We start from the raw sequence: 27,287 nt of genomic DNA, 5'->3' as shown, positions 1-27,287 counted from the left end.
ATTTTCTCCCAAAGTTTTCCCCAAATTATCTCCAAATTAAGGACCATTGTTCTATTTGTCCTTACTTCCTACATCTCACATAACTTTTCTGCTCACAAATCTTCTGGCTACCGCTTATCTCTAAATTGTTCTGTTGTCATGTCTGGATGTGGGGAGATGAGTGTTGGGGACCAGCAGTCCCAGTGTGTGGGAAATGGGTTTGAAAAAGTTATAGAAAATTTATAATATCGAAAAAAATTAATATGGAATTGATTGATAGATAGATAGATAGATAGATAGATAGATAGATAGATAGATAGATAGATAGATAGATAGATAGATAGAGATAGATAGAGATATCTTGAAATATTTATATATTGATAGATAGATATATAGGTAGATAGATATAGATACAGATATAGATATAGATATAGATATAGATATAGATATAGATATAGATATAGATATGTTGATAGATATAGATATAGATATAGATAGAGATAGAGATATAGAGATAGAGATAGAGATAGAGATAGAGATAGAGACAGAGATAGATAGAGATAGATAGCTAGATTAGATAGATTAGATAGATAGATGTATAATCTATATAATATAGAAAATTCATAGCAGTTTTGCTGTCTCTAAGACCTGCCTTTTGCAGCTTCCCCAAACCCTGTGACCTTAGGGATTCCCCCACTCACCGAGGCCGAGGAACATCCCGAAGCCGGCTCCCAGGAAGGCTTTCCTGCAGCGGTACTGGTCGGGCCGGCTCCAGAGGAAGCGGATGCACGGGCCGGGCAGGACCGAGAGCATCACTCGCTTCAGGGCTGGGAGGGGACACGGGTGTCAGCCCTGCCCTGCCACTGCCCTGCCGGGGACACGAGAGGTGGCGGAGCTCACTCGTGTTGGGAGGTTTCTGAGCACGGGATTCTGCTCCAGAATTGATGCCCGGGGGATGCTCCGATGGAGAGGGAACAGGCTCGGGTGTCTCTAACACCACCACCTCCTGCAGCTCTCTGTCACTGCTCGCAGATTCATCCTCGGAGTCAAAGTCGGGTCTGCAGGTGGGGAGAGGAGTGTTGGGGAGCAGCAGTCCCAGTGCGTGGGAAATGGATTTATAGAAAATGTTATAGAAAATTATATATATATATATATATATATATATATATATATATATATATATATGTATGTATGTATGTATGTATGTATGTATGTATATGTATATATGCATATATATATATGTATATGTATATATATTCTATTCTATTCTATTCTATTCTATTCTATTCTATTCTATTCTATTATTATATAATTATAGAAAAAAATTTAATATAGAATACATACATACATATACATACATACATACATATATAAAACATAACTATTTAAAAATATTTATAGTATATATATATGTATGCATAATATATATAATATAGAAAAATTATAATATAGAAATAAAATACAGAAAATTTTATAGAGAATTTATAATATAGAAAAAATTTAATAGAGAATGTATATCTATGTATATATAAAATATATCAAAAATTCAAAATATAGACATAGAATATAGAAAATTCTGTAGAAAATTTATAATCTAGGAAAAAATTGAATATAGAATATATATATAATATAGAAAATTTATCATCTCGAAATATAGGAAATTTTATTAAAATATTACATAGAAAAAATTTAATATAGAATATCTATATAATACAGAAAATTTATAATGTAGAAATAGAATAGAGAAAATTTTACAGAAAAATTAATATAGAAAAAATCTATAATATATAAAATGTATATAAATACATCATATAGAAATTTTATGATATAGAAATATAGAAAATTTTATTTAAATTTTTAATATAGAAGATATATGTATATGTGTATATATATAATATAGAAAATTTACAATATAGAAATAGAATATAGAAAATTTTATCAAGAAATTTTATAGAAAATTATGTACAGAAAAAATTTAACTTTTTTAAATTATAGAACATTTTATAGACATTTATGGAAAATCTACAGAAAATTTTTAATAGACAATTTAATAGAAATTTATAGAAAATTTATAAAATTTTCTACATATAGAATTTTTTAACATTTATTTTAAATACTGAAAATTCATAAAGTTTGACAGAACTTTAGAATTTACAGAAAATATTTAAAGTTAAAATTTGTCGAAAATTTTAAAAGTTTGACAGTAGGTTCACATAGTGTGTATTTGTATGTAAATTTTGAGACAAGAAATGTTGATTTAGAAATATTATAGGACAGACTGTTGAGAGAGAAATGGAACTGGAAACAAGTTTTAAGTGATGGCTTTACGAATAAGACTAGATACTTTAGAGAAATAAAACAATGAATGATGCATTATAGTAGGACCCATGAGGGGTAATTTTAGATCGTTAATTTTAAGTTATTTATAGTATGGTGTGGTTAAAGCTATTGACTAAGAAATGCTTATAGCATATTGTAATTCTGATTGTGATAGCATGAATTATAACATCTGTATGGTCTCACCCTTCTCGTGAGACTGAAAATAAAATAAAAGTTTTTGAAACACCTCTCAGTTGCCCCATCTCTAAGTCTGAAAAAAGTATAATCCAACACCAGTGCTGGAAGGGAAGGAGGACACTGCCATCCCCACAGGCAGCCTGTCATCATTATATTTTCTGGAAAAATCCCTTTGCTAGGATTCCTCTCCTAGGAAGATGAGAAGCCTCGGGGAAAAAAGGAAAACAATATCATCTCATTTGCTTCTCCTGTGTTTTGCTGCTTTGGAATGAGATTGTTTATCCGACAGGTGATTTTTCATGTGAATTGTTTTGACTTAATGACCAATCACCATCAAGCTGTGTCGGGACTCTGGAAGGAGTCATGAGTTTTCTTTAGCATCTTTTAGCTTTCTGTCTGTATCCTTTCTCTATTCTTTAGTATAGTTTAGTTTAGCATTATTTAATATAATATAGTATCATATAATAATAAATTAGCCTTCTAAGGACATGGAGTCAGATTCATCATTCCTCCCTTCATCAGGGGAGGAAAATACCCAGAAAATACTCAGAAAATACCACAGCAGCCCTCACCTTGAGAGCAGCGCCTCGCTCTCCTCCTCCTCCTCCAGCTGCTCCTGCAGCCTCCTGGATGTTCTGGAGGGGAACCTCCAGCTCCTGATGATGTCCTTGATGCGCTGCAGCAGCAACTGCCCTCGCTCCTTGCCCCGCAGCACCCATGCAGTGCCCTGCTCCTCTGTCTCCTCCTCACTCGAGTCCCTGCAGGGCACAGAGGGCAGGGCTGAGCTGCAGCCCCCCCCACACACACACCCTCTGCAGCCCCCCAGGCTCGGGTGGGCTCCCAGCACCCCTCTGCTCACAGCTCCTCATCCCCAGAGTCCGGGTAGCTCAGGGGGGCCATGCAGACAGAGCAGATGTTGTTCAGGGTTTTGTAGCAGTCGCTGCAATACAGCCCTGTGGAAAAGGGGGACGTCAGGGTGGAATTTTCTGGGGAGGGGTCCCAGGCTGTGGGGGTTCCTACCTTTGCAGTTGGGTGTGATGCAGGCAGTGAAATCCGGCCGCTCGGCCATCCCACAGGTCAGGCAGTGTTTGCGCTGGATGCCCGCAGGACGGCGAGCGAGGCGAGCTAGGAGAGGGAACCTGCAAGCACACGGGGCAGTGCCACCCCAGAGGTCCTTGCCACAAACCCCCGGGGGTGATGCTGCCCCTTCTTCATCTCCTGGAAGAGCTTACCTGGAGATGAGGATAAGGAAGAGCTTGCTCTTCCCGCTATCGCCCAAGCGCTGCGTGCCCCCTCGGCCCAGGGCAAACACCGCCCATTCCCGCCGTGCTCGGATGATGTTGTGGAGGTAGGCCAGGCGCTCCTGGCATGGAGGGGATGGGGTGAGGGCAGCTGGTGGCTCAGGGAGTGTAGAGGGACACACACAGGGGGTTTCTCACCAGCTCACGGGATGGGAAGTAGCAGGCACACACTGCCCGGCGCAGGCGTGCCATGTAGGAACCGAAGACGGCGATGAAGAGCCAGATACCGTACAGGATTCCTGGTGGGAAGAAAACGAGTTAAGTGGGGAGGGCACCCCCCTATACCCACCCACCCACCTGGGTCGTTGAGGGTGCAGCAGCCCCGGTCTGCACACCTATGGTGATGTAGGTGCTGTGGTCGGGCTCCACGGGCTGGATGAGGCAGGCCTGGGACAGCACCGAGACCTCGCCCTCCTGCAGTGTGTTGAAGGCAGAGACCAGGTCCTTGTAGATGTCACTGGTGTAGCCCGTCCCGTTGACGCTGATGGTCATGGTCGACGGCGCTGTGGGCAAGCAGCTCAGACCTGGGGCCATCCCACAGCCCTGACCCTCAGCCAGCAGAGCACCCGAGGGTGCTGCTCACCCCTGGCAATGATCTCTGCACTCAGCTGGTGCCGGAAGAGGTCAAGGAGCCAGAAGATGCTGTAGTCAGCCAGGATAATGCTGAACCCCAGCAGCGTGTGGCGCAGGAACCCAAATAGCTGAATCCCATACTGGCTTCGCTCAGTCTTCGACAGCCACAGCGCACCTGCACGGCCACAAGAGCACCATGAGGCCGTGTCAGGGGGCTCAGACTGGGCTGGGGGATACCCTCGGGGTGGGACTGACCTGGGGGGATGTAGCGGCCCCTCTCCCGCCCCGACAGGGGCAGCACGGTGGGTTTGCCCTGCTCTGCACACCGCAGGTCCATCTCCACGAAGCGCCGTGTGATGTAAACGTTGTCAAAGGTGTCGTCCCGCAGGTAGCGGCGCCGGTACTTAACCGCGCTGGGGGCACGGGGGGAAGCTGAGCACCTCCACACCAGGTCCCCATCCCCGTGGGTCACCAGGGCACTACTCACCGGTACCACAAGAAGAGGACGGCCAAGAAGGAGATGTAGGAGAAGAGCTCCAGGACGCGGTGGTAGGGCTCCATGTGGTGATGCACGGCCTCCATGATATCAGCAGACACCTCCCCCAGGCTCTTGCTGGCGTTGAGGTTGACGCTGAAGTGGTGCACGACCGAGATGTTGAACTCAAACTCAGCACGGACACGGTTCAGGGCGTCCGTGAGGGCTGCAGAGGGGACAAGAGGTGCTGTGCATTGCAGCCAGAACCAGAAGAGAGGTGCAGAAAAGGACCCGTGCAGTGGTTTTGGTTTGTTAATTTAAGATTTTGTTAATTTTGAGATTTTTTGTTTAATGTACTAAAGAGTGTGGTGGCTAATAACTAATGTACTTATTTCTTGTTGTGAGGGAGGATTAGGAGAAAGGCAAAGAAGGTTTAAAATTTTAAAAGGGTATAAAGAAAAATGTATTAATAGTAAATTAAAGAAAGAGCAATAAGAATTAGAACAAAACTTTTAGAATACTTTTCTTCTTCTTATAACTTTTTTTTCTTGCTGATAATGTAAAAAAATAAAATTTTAGTTAGTTTACTACTTTTTTAATAGTCTTTTCTTTTTGTTTATTTAGGGAGAGTGGTTTAAAGTTTTGTATCACTTCCATAGATGTCTCTCATGTAAAACATTGACAACTCCCGACCCCTACATGGCACTGGATACTCACGGGTTCCGACGTTGGCCCGGATGAAGGTCTGGATGTACTTTGGGATGGTGCAGAACATGAATGAAACTGCAGAGAGGGGAATCTCTGTAGGGCTGGGCCCCTATGATGGGGACGCATCTGCCCCATCACCCCATTAGCCCCCCGTGGCAGAGGGACAGGGACTCACGAGTGCTGATCATGCCGCAGAGGGCCTTGAAGGTGATGATAACGTAGCAGATGTGGAAGAGGAGGGGCAGGGCGCGCTCACACTTGTCCCTGGCCTTGTCTATGTAGCGAAAGCAGCTGGTCTTGGGATCCCCCAGCTCGCGGTTGCAGATGTTCCCAGCCCTCGCCAGCCACATCCAAACGCTGCGCAGGGCCCGGGCTGTGGGCAGGGAGCAGGCATTGGAGACAGGGATGGTCTGAGAGGAGGGTAGGGGGTGCTGGGGCTGGGGGCACCCCCGGGGGTCCAACGCTCACCAATGTGTCTGGTGGAGTCTGTGATGGAGCGGATGAATTTACGGACACGGTCACCCAGCACCTTGGCATTCTGGCCAATCTCTTTGATTTTCCTCTGCAAGTCTGCGGAGAGAGGGGACATCTCTCTGAGCATACCCCAGAGAGTGAGGGTAGCCTGAAGCTGTCTGTTCCCCCCAGGAAGGGCCCCTCCAGTCCCTCCACCTTCCCCCAGCCCCCTGCTCACTCAGCAGTGGCTCCTTGGCACGTTGCAGCCGCTCGGCCGTCTGGTTTTGGGCCAGCTCAGCCCCACATGACAGCGCCTTGGCGAGCTGGGAGACGTTGTGCATGAGATTGGTGCCAGGGCCTTGCACAGTCAGGCACAGCGCCAGCACCATGATCATCATCTTCCCCTCCTCTGCAAAGACAGGGCAAGAATCAGCCTCATAATCTGACAGCAAAAAATCAGTCTCATAATCTGACAGGGAATAATTAGTCTCATAATCTGACATGGCAATAATCAATCTCATAATCTGACAGAGAAAAATCAATCAATCTCATAATCTGACAGGCAAGAATCAGTCTCATAATCTGACAGCAAAAAATCAGTCTCATAATCTGACAGGGAAGAATCAATCTCATAATCTGACAGCAAAGAATCAGTCTCATAATCTGACAGGGAAAAATCCATCAATCTCATAATCTGACAGGCAAGAACCAGTATCATAATTTGACAGGGGAAAATAAATTTCATAATCTGACACGGCAATAATCAATCTCATAATCTGACAGAGAAAAATCAATCAATCTCATAATCTGACAGGCAAGAACCAGTCTCATAATCTGACAGGCAAGAATCCATCAATCTCATAATCTTACAGGCAAGAATCAGTCTCATAATCTGACAGGAAACAATCAATCTCATAATCTGACAGGGAAAAGTCAGTCTCATAATCTGACAGGAAAGAATCAGTCTCATAATCTGAAGGTTGTGAATTCCATCCTCTCACATGGCACCACTAATGTTGGTTATTTAACTTCTTTTTTGTTTCTGTTAGAGTTGGGATTGAAGGTGCTCAAGAGGGTATTTTGTGTCTGGATTTAGATGTTTATTATTTTTTATCTATATTACAGTCTTATAAACTGTGAGTTCTACAGTATTTTACTAATAAATTACAAAATGGTTTTGTATCTATTTTTACAAGGTCTTTAAAGGAAAAAATAATTAAGAAATGACACTTAAATTGTTTTTATTTTTAACTCAATAACTAATCATTTGTTTTTTGCAATGTGGACTTTTTAAAGTTTAATTATAAAATACTACTTAGATTTATGAAGAAGAAGGTGAAGAAGAAGGATTATCTACTGTTTTAAATGTCTATCTTCATTTTATATATATTACTATATTTTAAAACTTTAAACTCTAAACTTTCTGCTAGGTGATATTACGCACTTCTATTTCAACTACACACTTATAATTTTATTATTAATCTGTTATATATAACAAATCTGCTATATATAAATTATAATATTATCATTAACATTTTACATATAACTAATCTGCTATATATAATTTATAATCTTATTATTAACTGTTATATATAACTAATCTGCTATATAAAGCTTGTAATCTTATTATTAATCTGTTCTATATAAATAATCTGTTATATATAATTTATAATCTTATTAATCTGTTACATATAAATAATGTGTTATATATAACTTATAATTTTATTATTAACCTGTTTTATATATAACTAATCTGCTATATATAAATTATAATCTTATCATTAATCTCTTACATATAACTAATCTGCCATATATAATTTATAATCTTATTATTAATCTGTTATATATAATTTATAATCTTATTCATCTGATACATATAACTAATGTGCTAAATATAATTTATAATCTTATTATTAATCTGTTATATATAATTTATAATCTTATTTATCTGATACATATAACTGCTAAATACAATTTATAATCTTATTATTAATCCATTATTAATTAATTTTGGAAACTTTTTTTACGGGTTTAGGTCAAATGTAGTGTTCTCCTGAAGGTCTGTGGTTTTTAACCCAGAAAATTTAATTTTTTTCGTATCTATGGTTCTAACACAGTCCTGGTGCTCAGCCAGGAGCCAGCATCCCCTGGACCCCATGGCCGCTCACTGGTGAAGAAGTGTGGCAGCGCCAGCAGCACGGTCATCCGCGTCTTCATGGAGAAGGCCATGCCCAGGCCCATCCCGGCGCCCATGAAGACGGTGATGCTCAGGCAGTACCAGACATTGTGGCCCTGCACCAGCAGCACCAGGGCCCCGTAAATGCTGGCCAGCAGCAGGCCCAGGGTGAGGCCGCCGAGGCTGCGGGCGAACTCCTGGGCCTTGCTGGGCTCCTGCGGCCCGCGCTTGGGCCCGGCCTGCGGGGCCCGCTCCTTGGGCAGGCCCCGCCGGGCCCGCAGGGCTCTGCCCAGACCCGAGACCAGCCTCATGCCGAGGCTGCTGCTGCTCCCTCCAGCTTTGTCTGGGTGGGAGAACAGCAGAGTGAGCGAGAGGTTTCCAGCGTGCTGCTGCGCCGCTGCAGGTCCTGCCTGACGGTTTCCGTTGAGTTCGGAACCTCTGGGCGGTTTCAGTTGAGCTCTGCTGCACCAGGTGCGTTGGAATGCAAGAGTCTCTGAGTTCCTCAGGGAGGGAAATAAATGCAGGGGTTTGTCAGGAAAATGAATCCACAAACTCCATAATCAGAGGTTTCTGTCCAAAAAGGAGACAGTGGAGTCCTGTAACTTTATTCAAATAAAGGGAGAGGCCATGGGACATTCCCCTGGGGTCTAAAACTTTTGGGGTCACAGTCTCCTTTTTATCCCAATTTCCCTCTCTCTTTCCCCATTTCTGAGGCACTTGAGAGGAACAGACTTCCCAGAACACCTAATACCAAAGATTCCCCTCTAATATATAACCCTCCGTTTTAATTTTTAATTTCTTATGGAAGTTAGCCTCATGCCAAGGCTGCTGCTGCTCCCTCCAGCTTTGTCTGGGTGGGAGAACAGCAGAGTGAGCGAGAGGTTTCCAGCGTGCTGCTGCACCGCTGCAGGTCCTGCCTGACGGTTTCCATTGAGTTTGGAACCTCTGGGCGGTTTCAGTTGAGCTCTGCTGCACCAGGTGCGTTGGAATGCAAGAGTCTCTGAGTTCCTCAGGGAGGGAAATAAATGCAGGGGTTTGTCAGGAAAATGAATCCACAAACTCCATAATCAGAGGTTTCTGTCCAAAAAGGAGACAGTGGAGTCCTTTCACTTTATTCAAATAAAGGAAGAGGCCATGCAGGTATTCCCTTGGGGTGTCTCCAATTTTTGGAGGATGCAGCCTCCTTTTTATCCTAATTTCTCTCTCTCTTTTCCCATTTCTGAGGTACATGAGAGGTACAGACTTCCCGGAACACCTGATACCAAAGATTCTGGTGTAAAGTATAACCCAAACTCCAGCTTGGGGCTCTGTACTAGAAAAGCTTTTAACATGGATTTTCACACCCTGAACTCTTGCCTTCCTGACTGATGTATTCATGCAATGAACAACCTTACAGCAACCCACAGCTGCTTGTCTCTTTGAAGATGCCAGACCCAGTAAAAGCTCAACACCCTGATGTTCATCTTCCCAACAGAGAAATTCTGTGTAATTACGTGTCAGTAATTGCAGGTTCAATAAGCCTCAGCAGTTGTAGAGAGAGGAAGCTTCAGCCAATAAATCAGTGGGGACCAGAGCCCATGGGACACTGAAGACACAGACCAGGGAGATTTGGCCACACAGCCACGAGATGGAGAGGAACAAACAAGGCCAGGCATCAGCCAAAAGGGCAAAGTGGCTAATTGCAGCAGGGCAAGATCACAACCACTGAGTCAAGAAACCCACTGACCCAAAAGGAGAACACTAGGCATGCACTCTAATTAGCATGAGAAGCAAGAGACTCATTTAACCAATAGAAGAGAAAATATTAATTAATAGTAATTAATGAGGAACCGTGGTAACTTGCAGACAATGTTTAATACTTGTTCGCTAAAGTGTAGAAATGTCATAGTTGAGGCAGAGACAATACAAAGCAACACACTCCATTTTCAGAAGGCTTCAAACCTGGTTTTATTCTAGCATGCATGCTTTTTCTACATTCTTACAAAACTCATAAGTTCACACTTTACTCATTGGTCAGGAAAGACAAACAAAATGCTTATTGGAACAGGTTTCTTTTATTTATCCTTCTTTCTTTCTTGGTTTCTATGTCAACGACTTTGGTAGAAAATTCTTTCAGGGGTAAACACAGATCCTCTTCTCACAGAAGTCACTGTGAAACCTCTTCCACATAGAAGTAGTGAACAGTTTGCTCATTTGGGGTTGCATTGGGGATTGACCCCTGCACAGAACTGAAGATAATCAAATCCTCTGGCTCTGGCTGGGATTGGCCTCTTGCACACCAGGGGGAGGAACCCATTTCAGGAGAACATTTTGGTGACCCAGAAGGGCCATAAAGCCTTGCTTGGATCATCTTCCTGCTCCCAGAAATAGAGGATGGGATGGAGCAGGGCTCCTGTGGTGTCTCAGAAGGGGGTGGCAGCTCATGTCTTGCCGGTGGTGTCACAGCCCCCAGGCTCCTGCAGGACAGCAGCGATGCAGGCTGCAGCCCCATGCATGGCGCGAAATGGGGTCTGTGGGGTGCATCTGCCACGAGGTTGAAAGAGGATATAGGGAAGATGGAAGCGGGGGGTCTTCTGTGTGTAAAATCTGATAAACAGAGAAGGAAACTAACATCTGCTTCTTTGCTTTAAATAATCCTTTTTGTTGACGGTAGTGTTTCATAATAAAGGCAAAGTTTTCTGTGTGGAAAAAGAGGGGAAGAAAGCTTAAAATGAAGCAACCTCCCTTGACAAAAACCAGTCACAAAGAAAAAACAAAAAGACCTGACACAATCTTTTCCTAAATCTTTTTCTTAGTCTCCTTACTTATATCTTTAGAAAGGTGAAAGTGGGGCTGTGTGGTGTCTGGCTTGTGAGGGTGGGGGTCTCTGCTGTCTGGGATGATGAAGGTGGGGGTCTCTGTTGCACGAGGAGATAAAGGCAGGGCTGGTGATGCTGAGGGTAGTGGGGGTCTCTCCTGCCCTGGGGGATGGAGGCAGGGGGCTCTGCCACCCGGGGTGGTGAAGATGGGGGTCTTCAGTGTACAGGATGATGAAGGAGGGGCCTCCAGAGCATGAGCTAATTAAGGTGGGTGCCTCTGCTCTCCGGGTGGTGAAGATGGGGCTCTCCACTCTACGGGATGATGAGGGCAGGGGTCTCGGGATGGGGAGGGGTCCCACCCGCAGCAGCACCAGCGGCACCCCGGCCACCACCAGCCCCTCCCGGCGCACAGGGACCCACCCCCGCTCCGCCCCGGCCTGGGCGGTGCCGGAGGAGCGGAACGGGGCCACGGCGCTGGCAGGGAAGTTCCGCCCCCGGGCCGGGCCGGGCCGGGCGGGGTCGGTGCCGGTGCCGGTGCCGGGGCCATGCGCGACGGGAACCGGCGGGGGCGGCCGCGGCGGGGCAGCGAGACCCGGAGCGGCCATGGGGGCGATGGCGCCGCGGCTGCTGCTCGCCGCGGGGCTGCTGCTCGCCGCTGGCACCGGGAGCGCCGCAGGTCAGCGGGGAACCGGGGTCCGAGCGGGATCGGGGGGGGAGCGCGGCTCGGCCCCGGTCGGGGCATGGCGGGGATACCCACGGGAGGACCGGGGTGGGATCGGGAGTCGTAGCCGCTCTGGAAGCTCGTTGCCACCTTCCCAGGATGTCCGGGGTGTTCTCCCGGTACGCTCGGTGCCCTTCCCCGGGATGCTCGGTGCCCCCTCCCCGGGATGCTCGGTGCCCCCCCCGGGACGCTCAGTGCGCCCCCCCGGATGCTCGGTGCCCCGTCCCCGGGACGCTCGGTGCTCCCCCGGTACCGCGGTTCTGTCGCCGGCGCTCCCGGGGCTGGTGTGGCCGTGCAGAGCGGGGTTTGGTGCTTTCTCCAAACCCCATCCCGGGGCCCTGGGCGGGCTGGGGTTCCCCAAAAGCTGGCGGGAGGGGGGGTCTGAGTCAGCCCAGCCCGGCTCCCAGCCCTGCCCAGTCTCTGTGCTGGTTGTACTGGGCAGCCGGCCGAGGTGATGCAAGGCTTGGCCGAAGAGCCCATCCCGTCCTCCTGCAGCCCCCAAACAGGGGGGGTTCCCCCCAGGCTGAATGTGGGGGTCCCTGACACTGCTTCCCACTTGTCCTGGGGGGCTGCAGTGGGTGACGGCTGAGGGGGCTGCAATGCCTTGGGTGACCAGACTTGGATGGGTGACCAGGAGGGTCCAGGGTGCAGGCTGGGGGTCCAGGGTGTGATGGTTGACCTTGGGGGTCTGGATTGTGCTGAGTGACTGAGGGGGTCTGGGCTGTGCTGGGTGACCTTGGGGGGGATCTGAGGCTGTGGTTGGTGACTGTGAGGGTCTGGGATGTGCTGGGTGACCAGGAGGGTCTGGGATGTGCAGGTTACAGCTCGCAGCAGCAGCAGCAGCAGCACAGTGAGGAATTAGGACACTCCTGGTCAGTGACCCCGCGGGTGCTGTGGGATAACCGGACACTCAGCTTGGCAGAAGCCACCCAGGTGAGCCCCCACCCACATTCCTGGCGTCCCCCACACTTGTGGCAGTGCCTGCACTCTGTCACCTCCCCCTGCCCTCTTCTCAGTGCAGGACATGTCCTGGTGCCACATCCCCGGGGTCCCCAGCACCCAGAAGCAGTGGGGAAGGGGGCCCCTAGCAAATCCCCCTTCCCCTCCTGATGCTGGGAGGAACCTTTCTGGGTCGGGGTCCGCACCCCGCGCCCCTCCCGGGTGGGGCGGAAGGGCCCAGCCCACCGCAGGGAGTCTCTCCGGTGTTTCCGCAGCGCTGCACCGGGCAGGAAGAGCGGGGGGAACGGGGTGGGGGCCCCGCTCGGTCCAACCCCCCCCTTTCCCCGACACAATGAGGCCGGGAGGGAGGGACGCTTCCTGCGGGGCGGGCAGGGCATCCCTTCCGACCGCTCCCTCCGGGCACGCGGCAGGGCCGGGCGGCTCCCGCTGCCTCTGGGGGTGCGTGGGGAGGGGGCAGCTTGGCTCAGGGGGTACCCCCTTAACCGTGGCCTGTGCTAGGGGGGGTTCCCTGCCCGTCTGATAGTCCTGCTGGAGCTGGAGGGGTTGCAGCTGCTGCTGGAGCTGGAGCAGAACTGGTGAGTCTGTGGTTCTGGGGGCAACAGCAGGGCGTGGGATGGAGCTCCTGGACCCACGCAGGGTGGGGGTCCTGCTGGGACTGTGGGGCTCTGCCTCTGTCCTTGGTGCACTTAGAATGAGGGTCCCTTATTCCCTGTCTCCATCCACAGCACAGGTGGGGTCGGGGCCCCAGGGTGCACCCACAGCAGGGACGTGGGAGGTGCTGAGTCCTCCCTTCCTGCCGGGGTGTGCTCAGGGCAGGGTCAGCTGGGGGCTGTGCTGTGGGTGACACGAGTCTCTGGCAGGGAGCTGGTGCAGGGCACTGGGGCACTGCTCTATTACCTGCCCGATGGCACACGGGTGATCCAGGAGCCCAGAGAGCAGGTATGGCCTCCAGCACGGCTGTGCTGTCCCCAAGCTGGGGGCTGTCACCTGTGCTGTCCCCAAGCTGTCCCTGTTCCCCAGGGGGACCCCAGCCTGGGCTGGATCCTGAGCGCCCCTTCTCTGCTGCAGGAGCACTGCTGCTACCAGGGGACAGTGCAGGGCTTCCCTGGCTCCTGGGCCAACCTCTGTGCCTGTGCTGGACTCAGGTGAGCCCTGAAGCCCAGTGGTGCATGAGCCCACTCCCACTGTGCTGATGATGGGATGGGCTCCATATCCCAGCTCCTCTTCTTTCCCCAGTGGCCGCCTCTGGCTGTCGGACACCAGGAGCTACACACTGGAGCCAGACAGCAGCAGCCCAGAGCAGCACGTGGCATCCCAGCTTCGGCTGGAGCCACAGAGCTGCAGGCAGGGCTCCCACCCCGGGGCAGAGGCAACAGAGCCCCCCTGGCCACAGAGGGTAGGTCACCCAGGGGTCTTGCCCCACAGAGTGTCCGTGTATCAGCACTCTGACCCCTCTCTGTCCCCAGGGCAAGCGGGCAGCAGCAGAGCAGCGCTTTGTGGAGCTGGTGATGGTGGTGGACCACGCTGCGGTGAGTGCTGGGCGGTGTCCCCACAGCAGGGGCTGCCCTTGCCACAGCCACACCTCTGACCCCTCTCCCCATTTCCCCAGTTCCAGAATTACCCCAACCTACAACGTGTTCACACCCGGACCCTGGAAATCGCCAACCAGGTGGATGTGGTGAGTCACGGTCGTGTCTGTCTGTCCCAGCACAGTGCCCAGCTGTGCCCCTGCCTCTGCAGTGCTGGGGGGCCTCTGACCCCTCTGTGCCCCCCCAGTTCTTCCGCCCGCTGGGAGTGCGGGTGGCCCTGCTGGCCGTGGAGGTCTGGAGCGAGGGTGACAAGATCGCGGTGGGCGGCAGCGCCCGGGCCGTGCTGGAGCGGTTCCTGCGCTGGCGCCAGGAGGAGCTGCTGCCCCAGCTGCCCCACGACAATGCCCAGCTCCTGACGTGAGTGAGGGACAGGGTGGGGACAGGGGGACGAGGCCATAGCAGTCCCCCAACCCGCTGTGCTCTCTCCCCAGAGGTGCCCACTTTGATGATGTCTCCGTGGGGATGTCGACTCAAGCCTCTGTGTGTTCCCCCACGCGCTCCGGAGGGGTCAGCATGGTCAGTACCTCTGTCCCCCCACCCCGTCCTCCCACCAGCTGCCCTCTCTGACCCTCCTGTCCCACAGGATCACTCTGTCAGTGTCCTCGTCATGGCCTCCACTGTGGCCCATCAGCTGGGGCACAACCTGGGCATGCGCCACGACAGCGCCGGGCGCTTCTGCGACTGCGGCGACCTCCGGCACGACCGCGGCTGCATCATGGCACCGCCCACAGGGTGAGGGCAGCGGGCAGCCCTTCGGGGAGCTGGGGCCAAGCCCCTTCCTCACCTCACCTCACGGACCTCTCCTGCCTCTGCAGGTTGACACCTGGCTTGAGCTTCAGCAACTGCAGCCGGCAGGACCTGGAGCGCAGCCTGCAGCAGGGCCAGGGCTGGTGCCTCTCCAATGTCCCCGAGCCCCAGGTCCTGACTGGAAGCCCCACCTGTGGGAACCACTTCGTAGAGCTGGACGAGGAATGTGACTGCGGCCTCAGCGTGGTACGGAGGGCTCTGGGTAGGCCTGAAGCCGTGGAGCCACCCCATTTCTCCATGGCTCTGCCCTGGGGTGTCTGGGGATGGCAGGGTGGTTTCCAGTGCCCAGTGCTGGCACCCACTGACTGCAGCCCCCCCACCTCAGGAGTGCACCGATCCTTGCTGCAACAGCAGCTCCTGCCAGCTGATGCCAGGGGCCGTGTGTGCCACTGAGGACGCCTGCTGTGAGGACTGCCAGGTGTGTGGGGATGGGCACCCAGCCACTCCCCGTGGTGGGCGAGTCCCCCAGTTTATCTGACCATGCCCCTCACTCACCCTGTTTATCTGACCATGTCCCCCCACAGCTGCGCCCTGCTGGCCACGTGTGTCGGGAGCCGCTGGGCGAGTGTGACCTGCCCGAGTTCTGTGACGGGGTCTCACGGCGCTGCCCCCCTGACACGTTCCTGCAGGACGGGCAGCCCTGTGCCAGTGGGCGGGCACGCTGCTACAGCGGGGCCTGTGCCACCTACGAGGGGCAGTGCCAGCAGCTGCTGGGGCCAGGTAGGTAGAGCAGGGCTGGGGTGGGGTGCTGGCAGCTAGGTAGGGGTGCTGAGGGTCTCTGCCCCTGCTGCAGGTGCCAGTCCTGTCTCCAGCTCCTGCATGGCTGCCCTGAACGCATGAGGGGATGAACGTGGGCACTGTGGGCAGCTCCCCAACGGCTCCTATGTCACTTGCACCCAGCAGTGAGTGAGATCCCTGTCCTTCTCCATGTCCCCTTTGCCGTGCCACCTGCTCTGACCCCTATGTCCTTGCAGGGACACCAGCTGTGGGATGCTGCAGTGCCAGCGCAGCAGCTCCCGTGGGAACAGCCCAGAAGGGTCCTGCCAGGGCACCACCCTGCCCGGGGATGAGGATGTGACGGATGCGGCCATGGTGCTGCCTGGCACCACCTGTGGCCCCGGGAAGGTGAGCAGTGGGGTGAAAGGGAAGGGTCCAGGGGGAGTCTGCTACTGCTGACACTCCATGCCCTGCAGATATGCCTCCAGCACCGGTGCCAGGACATCTCCATGCTGGGTGACCAGCAGTGCCAGAGCAAATGCCACGGGCACGGGGTGAGTGCGGGGCTGTGGGCAGTGGGGACCTGCCCCTCAGGGGCTGAGCTCAGCCGGTGTCACCCACCCAGGTGTGCAACAACCACGGGCACTGCCACTGTGAGCGGGGGTGGGCCCCCCCAAGCTGTGACAGCCCCGGCATGGGGGGCAGCCAGGACAGCGGCCCTGCCGGCCTTGAGCGAGGTGAGGGACAAGGCCAGCACAGAGAATGGGGCTTTGTGCGGCGCCGGGGGGGTGCTGGGCACGGCGGGGGCTGACGTGCTGCTCTCCCGCAGAGAGAAGCGCCCTGCCCACGGCCCTGCTGCTGAGCGCGCTGCTGGGGCTGGCGCTGGCACTGGGGCTGTGCCGTGCCCGCCGTGCCGGCCTGCACAAGCGCCTCTGCCAGCTCGGGAAAGGCACCTCCTGCCAGTACAGGTACCGGGGACAGGGGGGTACATGGGGGGCACATTGGGGGTACATGGGAGGCACGTGGGTGTCGGCACGCTCAGCTCTGCATGCGCGTGCCGAGGCACACCGGTGGCATCGCGGCTGCCACACTCACCTCTGCATGCGCGTGCCGTGACACACTCACTTCTATGTGTGTGTTGTGACACGCAGGTGGCACACAACCCTCTCTGCATGCGTGTGCTGTGTCATGCAGATGGCACACTGGCCCCTGCACGCGTGTGCCAAGGCACGCAGGTGGCACACGACGCCTCTGCACGCGTTCGCCGTGGCGCATCAGCGGCCTGCTGGACTCTGCTCACGCGTGCTGCGGCCCACCTCTGCATGTGGCACGCAGGTGGCACGCTCAATCCTGCATGCGTGTGCCTGGCATGTGAGCACACACACACGTGTCCCCTGTGGTGGCCACTCGAGCGTGGTGCACACGTGTCCCCGCAGAGCGACCGTCCCTGTGTGTGTTTGTGCGTCCCCAGCGCAGGTCACAGCCCCGTCACCCCACATCCCCGCGGCTCCTCTCGCCCCCCCAGCCCCGGGCTGAGCCCCCCACTCTTCTCCCCACAGTGCTGAGACCCGGGTACGGTTCCTGGGTCCCGGAGCCGCAGACGGCTGGAGCGGGTAACGTCACCGCCGGCGCCCGGGCGTGGGGCTGTCCCCGAGCCGTCCTGCTTCGCAAGGCCTCCGGTGCTGCGCTCTTCCCCTGGCAGTGCCCGTGGGGTGCGGGGCAGCCCCGGGGTGCGGGGTGTCGCATCTTCCGGCGCCGAGGGGTTCGTTTCTCTTGGGCTTCTGCTGGTGTCGGTGTCGCTCGGTGGCCGTGCGGGGTCCCCCAAACACCCAGAGCGAGCAGGGTCTCATCCTGGATTTTCCCTGCAGGATCTCACAGCCAGAGCCCCCGTCGGGCAGCAGCCAAGGTCCCCCTGCGCGTCCCCGGCCCCCGCAGTGGCGGCAGGCCACGGAGCTGCAGGTCATGCATGGCAGCAAGGTGAGGATGGGGGTAGCGGGTGCCCAGTTCTCTCCGGTCCTGGGGTGCCAGCTCAGAGCATCCCACGTGTGGGGATATCCCACTCCTTGGCACGAGGAGCAGCCTGGCACGGCCACTTGGCACAGCCAGGATTGGAGCCCATCCCAGCCAGGGCTGTGCGCTGTGGGGGGGTCTCTGTCTCTGCCTGGCGGGAGGGGGGTCTCCGCATGCTGCATGGCTTGCCCCCCCTCTCCCTCTCTCTGCAGCCGGCTGCCCTCGGCTCAGCCCGGCCTGATCCGCCCTCCCGGCCTCTCCCGCCGGACCCTGTGCCCAAGGTAATGCCCGGGCAGGGCGGGGGGTACCCCCAGCCCACCCCGGACCCGCTGCATGTCTGGCTGCGCTCCAGCTCTCGGGGACCTGTGTGACACGGCTGTCCCCAGACCCCTCCAGCCCAGCGGGACGCTGGTTCCCGCGCCCCCCGACTTGTCCCCCGCTGTCACACTGTCCCTCTCTCTCTGCCCAGGCCCCCCCCTCGGACAGGCCGCCCCCCCCCACACGCCCGCTGCCCGCAGACCCTGTGCTGCTGAGCGCTCAGGTAACGGCAGCAGCACCTGCGTGTGGGGCTGGAGGCCAATTCCTACCCCCGAGCCTGTCGGGGGGTCAGCCCCTCACCGAGCTTTGACCCCCCCCCATGGCCTTGCAGCCCCCAGGTCCAGCCAAGCCCCCACCACCGCAGCGGCCGCTGCCCTCACACCCCCCGGGCCCTTCGGTGTCCCGCAGCGAGACCCCCCCTGGGCACCCCTATGTCACCGTGATTCCTGCCAGGTGAGCACGGGGGGGACAGCGCGGGGCTGCGAGCTCCGGGGGCTGTAAGGGGGCGATGTGGGGTGTGAGGGGGCGGTGCGGGGTGTGAGGGGGCGGTGCGGGGTGTGAGGGGGGGGGGTGTGAGGGGGCGGTGCGGGGTGTGAGGGGGCGATGGGGAGTGTGAGGGAGCTCCAGGGGGTGTGAGGGGGCAATAGGGGGTGTGAGGGGGCGATGCGGGGTGTGAGGGGGCAATGCGGGGTGCCAGGATGGGGGCCTGCAAAGACCTGGGGGGAGTGTGAGTGGGGGAGAGGGGGTAGCCAGGAGAAATGAGGGTCCAGAACAGAGCGGGAGAGGAGAAAGGAGGGGGTCAGGGTGAGGATGCAGAGCAGTGCACGGGGGGAGCTGCAGGGGGAAGTTGTGCAGACCCCATCCTCACCCCAGCGCCCTCCCTTCTTCTGCCAGGCCCGCCCCGGCCCCGCCAGAGGCCTGAGCCGCGGGCAGGGAATGCGCAGCGCTGGATCCGCGGGGAAGGCCGAACCCCACCGGGCTCCGCCGCCCGCTCTTTCTCTCGCCACGTCAATAAAGGGGCTGTGAGCCGCCTCTGCGCTGCCTCCGGGGCACCGCGACCGGCACCGGGGGGGAGCGGGGCGGAACTACAACTCCCGGCAGGCCCCGCGGCGGAAGGGGCTCCCGAGCGCCGGCGCCCCCTGGCGGGGACTGCGCGCAGCTGCAGCGGGGGCGGTGTCCGGGTGTCCGGGGGCCACGTGGGCACGGGCGGGGACCCCGGGGGACACACGCGAGTGGGCACGTGTGTGTGTGTGTGTGTGTGTGTGTGTGTGTGTGTGTGTGTGTGTGTGTGTGTGTGTGTGTGTGTGTGTGTGTGTGTGTGTGTGTGTGCGTGCCAGAGCTGCTCCGTGGGCACACGAGGGTGTGAGAGCTGCTCTTTGGGCACACGAGTGTGTGAGAGTGGTTCCATGGGCACACGAGTGTGCCAGATCTGCCCGGTGGGCAGGGACACACATGGTGAGGCGCTACCACACAATAGAGGCACACACGTGTGCAAGAGCTGCTTACTCTGTGTGGGCACTGGTGTGTGTGTGTAAGAGCTGCTTTATGGGCACAGGTGTGTGTGTGTGTGTGTGTGTGTGTGTGTGTGTGTGTGTGTGTGTGTGTGTGTGTAAGAGCTGCTTTATGGGGAACAGGTGTGTGTGTAAGAGCTGCCTGGCAGACAGAGATGTGTAAGTGTGCAAAAACCACCATGTGTGCATGGCCACATGAGTGAAGAGGGGCTGCCACAAACACACACGTGTGTGCAAGAGCTGCCCTGTGTGCTCATCATGTGTGTGCAGGGCAGGGACCCACACCTGAACAGGCACAGGTGTGCAAGAGCTGCTCTGGGGTGGGCACAGATGTGGCAGGAACACGTGTGAGCATGAGCATGTTGGGCACACGAGTGTGCAAGAGCGGCCTGGTGTGCAGGAATGTGAATGTGTGCAGAGGCTGCTCTGAACACACGAGCACATGCGTGTGCAGGGGCTGCTCTCTGGGCAGGGACAAGTGAAAAGGGGCTGCCACACGCGTGTGCAAGACTGTCACACACACAGGAGTGCACTTGGGCAGGAGCTGTCACACGTGAGCACACATGTGTGCAGGAGCTGTTCTGATGACACAGACACACACACACATGTGCAAGAGCTGCCCTACAGGCTTGGTCACAGGTGTCACACATGTGCAGGAGCTGTCATACCTGAGCACGCGTGTGTGCAGACACACACAGGTGTGCAAGAGCTGCCAGGTGGGCAGGGACATGCGTGGCCAGCAGCTGCCACCACCACGGGCACACGCGTGTGCAAGAACCATCCCGTGTGCATGGGTACACGTGGGCACAGCCCCGTGTGGGCAGGAGCTGCCCAGTGGGCCGGGCACACGCGTGTGCAAGAGCTGCCCCGTGGGATCTCCCCATGCCCGCAGGGCCCAGCCGGTGCCGGTACCGGTGGCTGCTGTCCCGGTAACGGCGGGGGACAGCCAGCACTGCCGGTCCCGGTACCGGTGGCTGCTGTCCCGGTAACGGCGGGGGACAGCCGGCACTGCCGGTGCCGGTACCGGTGGGTGCTGCCCGGTAACGGCGGGGGACAGCCGGCACTGCCGGTGCCGGTACCGGTGGCTGCTGTCCCGGTAACGGCGGGGGACAGCCGGCACTGCCGGTGCCGGTACCGGTGGGTGCTGCCCGGTAACGGCGGGGGACAGCCGGCACTGCCGGTGCCGGTACCGGTGGGTGCTGCCCGGTAACGGCGGGGGACAGCCGGCACTGCCGGTGCCGGTACCGGGGCGGTGCCAGCTCGGCTGGGGTTTAGCAGAGAGCCGGATTGGGCCGGATCCGCCGGTGCCAGGGGCGGTGCCGATGGATGCCAGCGGTGCCGGTGCCGGTGCCGGGGATGCTGTTGCCGGGGATGTTGAGCCCACATGCCCGGGCAGTGTTGGTCCCGGTGCCGGTGGATATTCACGGTACCGGCTCGGTGTCGGGCTGGGAGAGGTACCGGGGAGTTGCCAGGGATACCGGTGGCGGTGCCGGTGGATGTTGGCGGTGCCGGACTGGGGCGTGGCCGCTGGTGCCGGTCCCGGTGCCGCTGGATACCGGCGGTACCGGCCGCTGGGCAGTTACCGGTGTCGGTGCCGGTCTCGATGGCCGTGCCGGTGCCGGTGGGTGCCGGTGCCGCCCGCCAAGGGTTAATGGCAGTCGGTGAAGTTGCCGGGCGGCGGCGCGGCGGGATTGGCCCGAAGTTGTCGGGGCGGGCCGGGCCGTGCCGAGCCCCGCCGGGCCGCCCCGCCCGCGGCCCCCCGCCGCCCCCCGCCGCCGGCGGAGCCATGCGCCCCGCGCCGCTGCTCGGGCTCCTGCTCTGGGCGCCGCTGCTCTGGGCGCCGCCGGTGCGCGGCTTCCGCCACGGCGTCCACTGGAACGGCAGCAACCCCAGGTACCGCCGCCGCCCCCGCCGGCCCCGCCGCCTTTGTACGCCCCGGGCCCGCCGAGCCCCGGGCCCCAGCGAGCCCCGGGCCCCAGCGAGCCCCGGGCCCGCGCCGCCGCCACGGGACGGGACGGGACGGGACGGGAGGGGCGCGGGCGGTGGGCTCCGGGGGGGCGGGGCTGCTGGCCACCGGGCCGCCAGGCGGGACCGAGCCGGGGAGCGCCTCCCGGTGGGACCGAGCCCCAGGGCATCCCCGACAGCAGCGAGCCCACAGGTAATGCCGAGCGGGCGAGCGGCCCCCCGTGCGCCGAGCCCCCGGGCATCCCCAGCGGCACCGAGCCCCGGGTGGTGCCTCCCGGTGGTACCGAGCGCCGGTGGTACCGAGGCACCGGGCGGCCCTGGGTGTTGTGGAGTGGGTGAGACCCCCCGGGGGTGCTGAGCTCTGAGCAGCACCGGGCACCCCCAGTGGTACCGAGCCCCGGGCACCCCCGGTGGTACCGAGCCCCGGGCAGTACAGAGCCAGCAGTGCCCCAGCTGGTACGGACCCCCGGGTGCCCACGGAGGACACTGAGCCCTGAGCACCCCCGGTGCCACCGAGCCACTGGGCATCCCTGGGTGCCACCGGGGCAGCGAGCACGCCTGGGTGGTGTTTAGCCCCAGGCACTGCTGGTGGCACTGAGCCCCGGGTGGCATCCCGCTTGTGAGTGTCCCTCAGTGACACCAAGCTCTGGGTGTCCCCACACCAGTGGGCAGCCCTGGTTGCCCCCAGGCCAGTGGGCACTCCTGGTGGCACCAAGCCCTTGGTGGCACCAAGCTGGCGGGCAGTCCTGGTGCTGCCAATCTGCTGGTGGTACCCACCTGTGCTGAGCCTGAACACCCTTGGTGGCACTGAACTCTGGGCATCCTCTCGTGGCACCAGGCTGGTGGGTGGCACTCTTGCAGCTGTGGGTTTCCGTGGTGGGGGCCACTCCAGCCCACACCCTGCCATTGGGAGCTTGGCTGTCACCAGCAGGCCAGGGTCTGGCTCCCATCCCTCTTCCCAACCTCCTCCATTTTAGGAATTTCCCAGCTCGGGGCTTCTCAGGGAGCAGGAGGCAGGGTCAGGATGCAGGGGCCTCCCCATGGAGGTCCTGGGCTCTGGGCCTGCTGCCCTGGGGCACACTGGCACACGATGGGCAGGGCTGGGCGAGCAGACACTGCCCTGCTCCCATCCTGCAGATGGGAGAGGTGAGACCCCACCACCCATGGATGCCCCGCAAAGGGGGGCTCTGTGTGCCCCTCTGCTGGGTCAGACAGGGCCCCGTCCCCCTGCCCTGGCCCTGCCCAGGCCTGTCCCAGCCAGCGTCACCCGTGGGATGCTCTGAGTCAGCAGGAGTCTGTGCTCCATCCTGCCCTCGGGGAGCCCCCAGCTTGAGTGGGGTGTCGGGGGTTCAATCCCCCCTTGCCAGCACTGCCATCCCAGTGATGAATATTCTGGACTCTGCCAGAACTGTCTGTGAACATTAGCTGCACTGGGGCCAAGCTGAGGGCTGAGGTCTCCCTGCCAGCCCCTCTTTTCCATCACCAGCCCCAGACTCTCTCAGGACCAAGCGTGTTCACACGCGTGTGCGCGTGTTCCTGTGTGTGCACACGTGTGTGTGCCTGCACAGCTGCTCCACCCCGGCCTGGCCGCGCTTGCCGTCGGCACAACCATGAGCTCACAGCATCCCCAGCGCTGCCGCCGTGCCCTGCCCGCCCCGTGCCCCCTGCCAGCCCCGGAGCGTCCCTCCGCACGCTCCCCCACCGCCGTGTCATGTCCGATCAGCGGCCGGGCGGGTGCCTGGGGCGAGGGGCTTTGTGCCCGGCCAGCGTGGCTGCACAAACCCCCCCGGCCGCGGTGGCCGAGCCCATTCAGCTCCAGCGGCCTGCGGCTAATCCGAGCTGATGCCTGGCGGTGTCCGGTCGGGGGTTTATTGGGAAAAATCCAGCTCCCTGCTCCGCTGGGGCAGCAGAGCACCCCTCCCAAAGGGACCCCCGGCTTGTCCTGCCCGGCAGGTTCCTGCGGGACGACTACTCCATCCAGGTGGCCATCAATGACTACCTGGACATCTACTGCCCGCACTACGAGGGGGCGGTGCCCGCCGGCCGGGCTGAGACCTTCACGCTCTTCATGGTGGATCGGGAGGGTTATCGCGGCTGCTACGAGACCCCCGGCGCCTTCAAGCGCTGGGAGTGCAACCGGCCCCGGGCGCCCTTCGGGCCCGTCCGATTCTCCGAGAAGATCCAGCGTTTCACCCCCTTCTCACTCGGCTTCGAGTTCCAGCCGGGGGAGACCTACTACTACATCTGTGAGTCCCCTCGGGGGCTGCGCTGGGGTCACAGCACGCTGGGTGCGGTCCCCGGGGTCAGAACATGTAAGGGGGGCTTGAGTGGAGCTCCCCAGGGTTGGGGGTCACCAGGATCCCCATGGAACCGAGTTTAGGGCATGTGGGGGGTCAGGGTACAGCCAGGATGTCACTGAGGTTGAGGGGAACACGGGGGCTCTGGATGATGCCAGGGCTGAGGTGCAGGAGGCTGTGGGTGTCCCAAGGGTGGGGGTGCAAGGGGATGGGATGCAGGGGATGTCTGGATGCCCTGGGGTGGGGGATTCATGGAGGTGTGGGGTGCAGAGGGGTTCTGGATGCCCATGGAGGGGAGCACAAGTGGATCGGGGTTAAAGGGGTTTCTGGATGCTTCTGGAGGAGGGCACAAGGGGATCAGAGCGCATGGGTGGGGTCTGGATGTCCTGGGGTGGGGGATGTGTGGGGAGGTGGGGTGCAGGGTGGGCTCTGGGTGTCCCCGGTTCGGGGTGTCCCTAGCTCGGGGTGTCCCCGGTTCGGGATGCAGGGGGTGCTCTGGATGTCCCTGTTTCGGGGTGTTCCCGGTTCGGGGTGCCCCCGGTTTGGGGTGCTCTGGGGGGTCGTTCTGGGTGTCCCTGTTTCGGGGTGTCCCCGGTTCGGGGTGTCCCCAGTTCGGGATGCCCCCCGTTCGGGGTCCGGGGGGACTCTGCGCGCTCCGGGGTGGGGGCGCGGTCCCCGCGTTCCGCCGGGAGGGGGCGCCCCCGGCCCGCGCGGAGCCGCCGTCGGGGGGTCCCGGGGGGGCCGCACCGGAGCCGGTCCCCGCTGACCCCCCCTGCCCAGCCGTGCCCAGCCCCGAGAGCGCCGGGCGATGCCTGAAGCTGCGCGTCACCGTCTGCTGCCGAGGCACCAGTGAGTCCGGCTGGGGGGGGGGGCTGCGCCCCAAAACTCGGGGGCTCCACCGGTCCCCACTGGGGGACACCGGAGCCTCCACGTAACCCACGGGAGCCGCTCGCTGACCACCGTGGGGTTCTTTTCAGCGCCAGAGCCGGTGACAGAGGTGCCGAATTCGCAGCCCCGAGGGCGCGGGGGCCCCGAAGGTGAGTACGGAGGCGGGGTTGGGAGGTCGGGAACCGGCTCGCCCTGACCACTGCTTCTACCCTGGCAGATGTGGCTCCTGCCCGGGGCACCGCGGTCCCGTCGCAGCCCTGCACCCCATGCCTGGCGCTCGTGCTCCTGGCCCTGCTCTGGATCTGACCCCGGCGCTGCCCCTGCCGGGGGGATGGGCTCCTCTGCCCCACCGCCGCTTCCAGACTCTTCCTCCCAGCCAAACCCCCGAGCCCGTGGGGCAGCCCCAGGCCATGACCCGCCTGCTGGACCTCCGCAAAGCCGAGCTGGGGCCGGGAGCTCCGGGCTGGAAGGTGAGGGGCAGCGGCGGGTTCTGGGGCGCTGGGTGAGCACCTGCGTGCTGCCTTGAAGCATCCCTGGACGGGGCTCTCTCCCTGCCAGGGCCATCGCATCGCCGCACGCCGGGATTGCCGCGAGTCCGCGCGCTGGGATCGCCGCGCCCCGGCGCTGCCCCACCGGCCACCGGCCCGGCGCTGGGGTCCCCTCAGCGAACGCCTGCTCTGCCCCACGGCCATCACCTCATCTCGTGCCTTTCCCCACGGACCCCCTCCCCTGGGGCCCAGGGACCCCCGACCCCGGAGCGGGGCAGCAGCTCCGATGGCGGCATCCGCCGCTCTGCCGTGTCCTCCTGCAGCGAGGACACGCTGATCTGTCTTCTGGGAAGACGCCTTCCTCCGTGCCCTCGGTTTGGTTTTAACCCTTGGTAGTGACTGAGCAATACAATATTTGCAAGATCGCTGCGCCCCGGCTGTGCAGCCCCCCCGCCGTCCCCCTGCCCGTGCCCCCCAGCCCTGCACGGGTGCCCGGGCGGCTCCTCCAGGGTGTCCCCTCCAGGGTGTCCCTGCCCCTCGCTCCCTGCACAGCCCTCATGGCCTTAATTGCAGCAGTTTGATATTGAGTCGTCAGCTCCTGTCACCGGAGAGCTTTAATTACAGATGAGCTGCTGGTAATTAACACCTGGTGGTGGGATGAGCGCTGGGGCAGGGGGTGAGGGGACAGTGGGCTTGGGGGTCACTCATACAAAGCCCCCAGCCAGGCACCCTGGTTCCTTCTGCCACATTTGGGTGTGGTTGGGGTGCCCACAGAGCAGCTGTTCTCTGTCCATCTCTCCATCACCTATGGGGCTATGCACCCCATAAGATGCCCAAAATGGGGGGTGTGGGGAGCTGCAGGGTTTCCCCCTTCCCGAGTGGAAGGGGGATCAGTGGGGGCTCATCCCATGGCACAACCATGTCCCTGTCAGAGCCATGGCTCTGCCACATGCCCCAGCCTTGCCAACAGCAGGAGAGTTCCCTGTCACTCTCAGTCCCCCATCCCACGAGTGCAGCCCCCCACTCACCCTCCTGAGGGGCCCAAACGCCCCCGGGGCCGCCTGCAGCAGGGCCCCCAGCCCCTGGCCGTGCAGGCGTTGCCGGCCGCCTGCCGCAGTGGTGCCGGGCACGTCAGACAGGTTTTATGGCTTCTGGGAGAAAGAAGCTGCTTGGCAAGAGGCTGAGAGAGAAAGCATCGACCGTGCCGCTCCCCTCCCCCCGCTCGGCTGCCTGCCCTTCCCCCACTGCACCCCATCTGCACCCCATTGCCCTGCAGGGAGGGGTCCCCATCCCCCTGGGGGGCACAGGGGCTGCCCAGTGCAGGGGGCATCTCCTGTGGGACCCTCCCCTCCCCAGGAGGGGGTGAGACCATTCTGGGGGGCATCATACTCAAGGGACCCCCATGTAGGGTGCTGGGTGGGGCATCCCCCAAAGCACCCACCTGGGGGAATGCTGGGGGGCAATGGGGCCTGTAGGGCTGGTGGGTGGGGATGTCGGGGTGATGGTGACTTGTGGGACCCCCGGCAGGGATCCCAGGGGGCTGTACCCTGTGGGACCCCCGTGCAGGGATTCCAGGGGGCTGTACCCTGTGGGACCCCCGGGCAGGGATTCCAGGGGACATCCATGCCCTGTAGGACCCCCATGCAGGGATTTAGAGAGGACAATCAGGCCCTGTGGGACCCCCATGCAGGGATGATCAGGGTCTGTACCCTGCAGGACCCCCATGCAGGGATTCCAGGGAACAACTGTGCCCTGCAGGACCCCCATGCAGGGATTCCAGGGGGCTGTACCCTGTGGGACCCCCATGCAGGAATTCCAGGGGACAACCATGCCCTGTGGGACCCCCATGCAGGGATGCTGAGTGCAAGCATCCCCCAAAGAACCCCCATACAAAGATGCTGGGGCACAGCTGTGCCCTGCAGGCCGCCTGTGCAGGGATGTCGGTGGGCTGTGCCTTGCAGGAAGCCATGCAGGGATTCCAGGGGGGGCTGCCCCGTTGCACCACCCCTTCCCCAGACCCTCAGGCATCCCCAGAC

General features: G+C 58.3%; 3 protein-coding genes across 3 annotated transcripts; 2 read left to right on the top strand and 1 right to left on the bottom strand.

Moving 5' to 3' along the window:
• Positions 1–660: 660 nt before the first annotated feature.
• DCST2 (DC-STAMP domain containing 2) lies at positions 661–8,493 on the bottom strand. Its single transcript, XM_030965158.1, has 16 exons — positions 8,175–8,493; positions 6,245–6,415; positions 6,022–6,123; positions 5,729–5,926; positions 5,563–5,628; positions 4,858–5,071; positions 4,626–4,783; positions 4,381–4,545; positions 4,133–4,300; positions 3,936–4,036; positions 3,729–3,859; positions 3,517–3,635; positions 3,356–3,449; positions 3,144–3,254; positions 880–1,037; positions 661–806 (listed from the first exon to the last, which is right to left on the bottom strand). The coding sequence occupies exons 1-16, from the start codon at positions 8,491–8,493 to the stop codon at positions 661–663; spliced, it is 2,421 nt and encodes an 806-aa protein (XP_030821018.1).
• A 3,044-nt stretch (positions 8,494–11,537) lies between these two features.
• ADAM15 (ADAM metallopeptidase domain 15) lies at positions 11,538–19,125 on the top strand. Its single transcript, XM_030965447.1, is given in 25 exon segments — positions 11,538–11,656; positions 12,519–12,634; positions 13,160–13,236; positions 13,522–13,600; positions 13,730–13,806; positions 13,898–14,057; positions 14,128–14,190; positions 14,271–14,339; positions 14,438–14,607; positions 14,682–14,766; positions 14,834–14,982; positions 15,066–15,243; positions 15,383–15,475; positions 15,582–15,777; positions 15,851–15,959; positions 16,032–16,182; positions 16,251–16,328; positions 16,400–16,511; positions 16,604–16,742; positions 17,334–17,387; positions 17,643–17,751; positions 17,997–18,065; positions 18,254–18,325; positions 18,434–18,555; positions 18,997–19,125. Coding segments are annotated over 25 exon segments (2,628 nt in total). The 5' UTR covers positions 11,538–11,583; the 3' UTR covers positions 19,025–19,125.
• A 2,252-nt stretch (positions 19,126–21,377) lies between these two features.
• Positions 21,378–25,848, top strand: EFNA4 (ephrin A4). The gene is made up of 6 exons (XM_030965451.1): positions 21,378–21,506; positions 23,532–23,824; positions 24,656–24,724; positions 24,853–24,912; positions 24,981–25,233; positions 25,322–25,848. The coding sequence occupies exons 1-5, from the start codon at positions 21,400–21,402 to the stop codon at positions 25,067–25,069; spliced, it is 618 nt and encodes a 205-aa protein (XP_030821311.1). The 5' UTR covers positions 21,378–21,399; the 3' UTR covers positions 25,070–25,233; positions 25,322–25,848.
• The last annotated feature ends 1,439 nt before the right edge of the window (positions 25,849–27,287 follow it).

The sequence above is a fragment of the Camarhynchus parvulus genome, chromosome 25, assembly GCF_901933205.1.
Source record: "Camarhynchus parvulus chromosome 25, STF_HiC, whole genome shotgun sequence".
In the NCBI taxonomy this organism is placed as follows: domain Eukaryota; kingdom Metazoa; phylum Chordata; class Aves; order Passeriformes; family Thraupidae; genus Camarhynchus; species Camarhynchus parvulus.
Note: the sequence above shows the minus strand (reverse complement) of the source record. Positions and strands in the feature narration are given on the sequence as shown.

Excerpts from the sequence above, each read along its gene's own strand:
- DCST2 (XM_030965158.1), bottom strand. The coding sequence starts at position 8,493 with ATGAGGCTGGTCTCGGGTCTGGGCAGAGCCCTGCGGGCCCGGCGGGGC. Across the intron at positions 6,416-8,174 it reads GCTGCCACACTTCTTCACCA|AGGAGGGGAAGATGATGATC; the intron begins GTGAGCGGCCAT and ends CTGTCTTTGCAG. Across the intron at positions 3,450-3,516 it reads CATCACACCCAACTGCAAAG|GGCTGTATTGCAGCGACTGC; the intron begins GTAGGAACCCCC and ends CCTTTTCCACAG.
- EFNA4 (XM_030965451.1), top strand. The coding sequence starts at position 21,400 with ATGCGCCCCGCGCCGCTGCTCGGGCTCCTGCTCTGGGCGCCGCTGCTC. Across the intron at positions 23,825-24,655 it reads GGAGACCTACTACTACATCT|CCGTGCCCAGCCCCGAGAGC; the intron begins GTGAGTCCCCTC and ends CCCCCTGCCCAG. Across the intron at positions 24,913-24,980 it reads AGGGCGCGGGGGCCCCGAAG|ATGTGGCTCCTGCCCGGGGC; the intron begins GTGAGTACGGAG and ends CTACCCTGGCAG.